Here is a 2,048-nt window from a genome sequence, read left to right on the forward strand (position 1 = left end):
TTTGCACACTTCTACGGAAGAAGACACATATACAAAAAAATTCTGGGAATGTGTTTCTTGTTTTAAGTTGGAGTGGATTGGTTAAGTATATGAATTGATTCCACCTTTATAATATCGATAATAGATTAAATAATGAAAATGTCTATGTATTTGCACAATTCATATGTTTATATCAAACAACATTAGATTTCATTAATCGTTACATTAGCCTCACATTAGCTTTCATAAAATATTATAATAGACTTAGTTACTATTAAATCATAGAAAGGAAGCAATAAAATATCCTCATTCATGGAGCGGATGGAGGAGCGACTTGTGGTGCGGCTGGAGGAACAACTTGTGGAGCATCTAGAGTGCAGAAGAGGTTGAACCTGTGAAGAGCTCTAAGGATGTTATTACAAGCTAACAACTGAAAATGACTCCCGTTATTTACTGCCACATCGCTCCAGCTCTTTGGATCACTTCATCTTCAGTTTCACCGTTAATCCTATTTCGATTAACTTGCATCACCATATCAATAAATTGGTGGACGGCATGAGAAATTGTTTGAGTCCATTAACGTCACGATCCCTCAGGTACCCCATTTCTGCAGCGAACATTACAAAAACTTGTTGCCAGAAAGTCGTTTGCGTAAAATTCGCAACACCGTGGATACCATTTCTTGTTTGAGAAACATAAGCTGCGCAAATTGCTAAATCTTCTTCCAGAGAAAATCTAGGACCATGAACTCTGACAGCCATTTTTTGAGATTGAATGATGAAGATTGAAGTGAAATTATGAAGAATTTGTAGGTGTAGATTGTGGAAAAGGTATGATTTTGGAGTTGAATCAACTCAATTTATAGGGAAGGGATTCATAGCCGTTGGATGGACTAGCCGTTGTCAGTATGAACCGGATGGCTCTGTGTGACATGACTCTCGGATCTGTAAGAACCGAGCCTCAGCTCAATATCCACCGATCGAACTTGATGGAACCGCTCGTCCCAAATTGAGTCGATCGACTCAATCAGAGACGCGATGAACGAACCCTTGTATATGGAATTTGCTCATCCGCTTTAATGATTTGTCAGCCCCACTATAGATGTATAATGGGCAAACCTGGTTGTTGTGCCCATTGGAGTTGCTATAGCAAAATAAAAATAAAATTCATTTTTGCCGATACTCTAAATCTAAAAGCATCAATCAAGTGTGAGCTTGTAATATGGTAGTACGATAGTATCCAACGGTACATTAATCGCGTGTCAGAAAATAAACGACTAAGATCTTAATATAACATCGTTCGCAGCAGTCAACAAATGTTGCTAAAACAACCTCATCATTTCTCCATATGTATCGTCTCTCCGTGAGAGAAAAGAAGAAGCTGGTCGGTCTAACTGCAGGTTCTCTCTGATGTCTTTCCCCTTCCTCCTATTCTACTGATTACGTTGCAAGAAATTCAATCACAAAACTCTAATTCACTCTACAGTGAATCCTCCTCCTCAAAATCAATTTCAAATGCCAACTATTTATCCCCATTATTACCCTCCTCCCTCAATTTCAAACCCTAATACACCGCCTTATATTCCACAACTTATCAAATCCCTCTCTTTTTACTCCTCTCTATCTTCTCTTCTCCTCACTTGTATCGCCGTTTCCGCTCTTTCTCTCTCCCCTCTTACTCAAAAACCGATTTCAGTTCCTTCTCTAATCTCCCTCCCTCTCTCAAATAAGGTAACTCTAAACCAAAACCCTGATTAAACCCCCCTTAATCTCTTCTATTTTTATTTTTGTTGTTGTTTCAAATAATAGAATCTGAATTAAAGAAACTCTGCAATAACAAAGTTTGCTTTTGGGGTATCTTTTCTCTAGTCTTTCTTTTCACCTAATGTGGGTTTCTTTGCTTTTTCATCTTTGGTTTTTGTTTCTTAGGGTTTTCCCTGTCTTTCTATAATACTAAACAAGCTGGCTATCGAGAATGAACAGCAGAAGATTGGGGTTTTAAGAACTCATCAGAAGAAAGTCATGGTGAGTCACTTCTTGGGTGATTTTTTTTTTTTTTTTCAGTTTTTT

At 37.7% G+C, this 2,048-nt stretch overlaps 1 protein-coding gene across 1 annotated transcript in view; it reads left to right on the top strand.

The window, feature by feature from the left end:
• Positions 1–1,337: 1,337 nt before the first annotated feature.
• LOC113283565 overlaps positions 1,338–2,048 on the top strand; it is a 2,473-nt gene continuing 1,762 nt past the window's right edge. Inside the window, exons 1-2 of the mRNA XM_026532880.1 lie at positions 1,338–1,709; positions 1,908–2,003. Of these exons, the coding sequence (XP_026388665.1) occupies positions 1,494–1,709; positions 1,908–2,003 (312 nt within the window). The 5' untranslated portion in view covers positions 1,338–1,493. The remainder of the gene's footprint in view (positions 1,710–1,907; positions 2,004–2,048) is intronic.

The sequence above is a fragment of the Papaver somniferum genome, chromosome 5, assembly GCF_003573695.1.
Source record: "Papaver somniferum cultivar HN1 chromosome 5, ASM357369v1, whole genome shotgun sequence".
Lineage (NCBI taxonomy): Eukaryota > Viridiplantae > Streptophyta > Magnoliopsida > Ranunculales > Papaveraceae > Papaver > Papaver somniferum.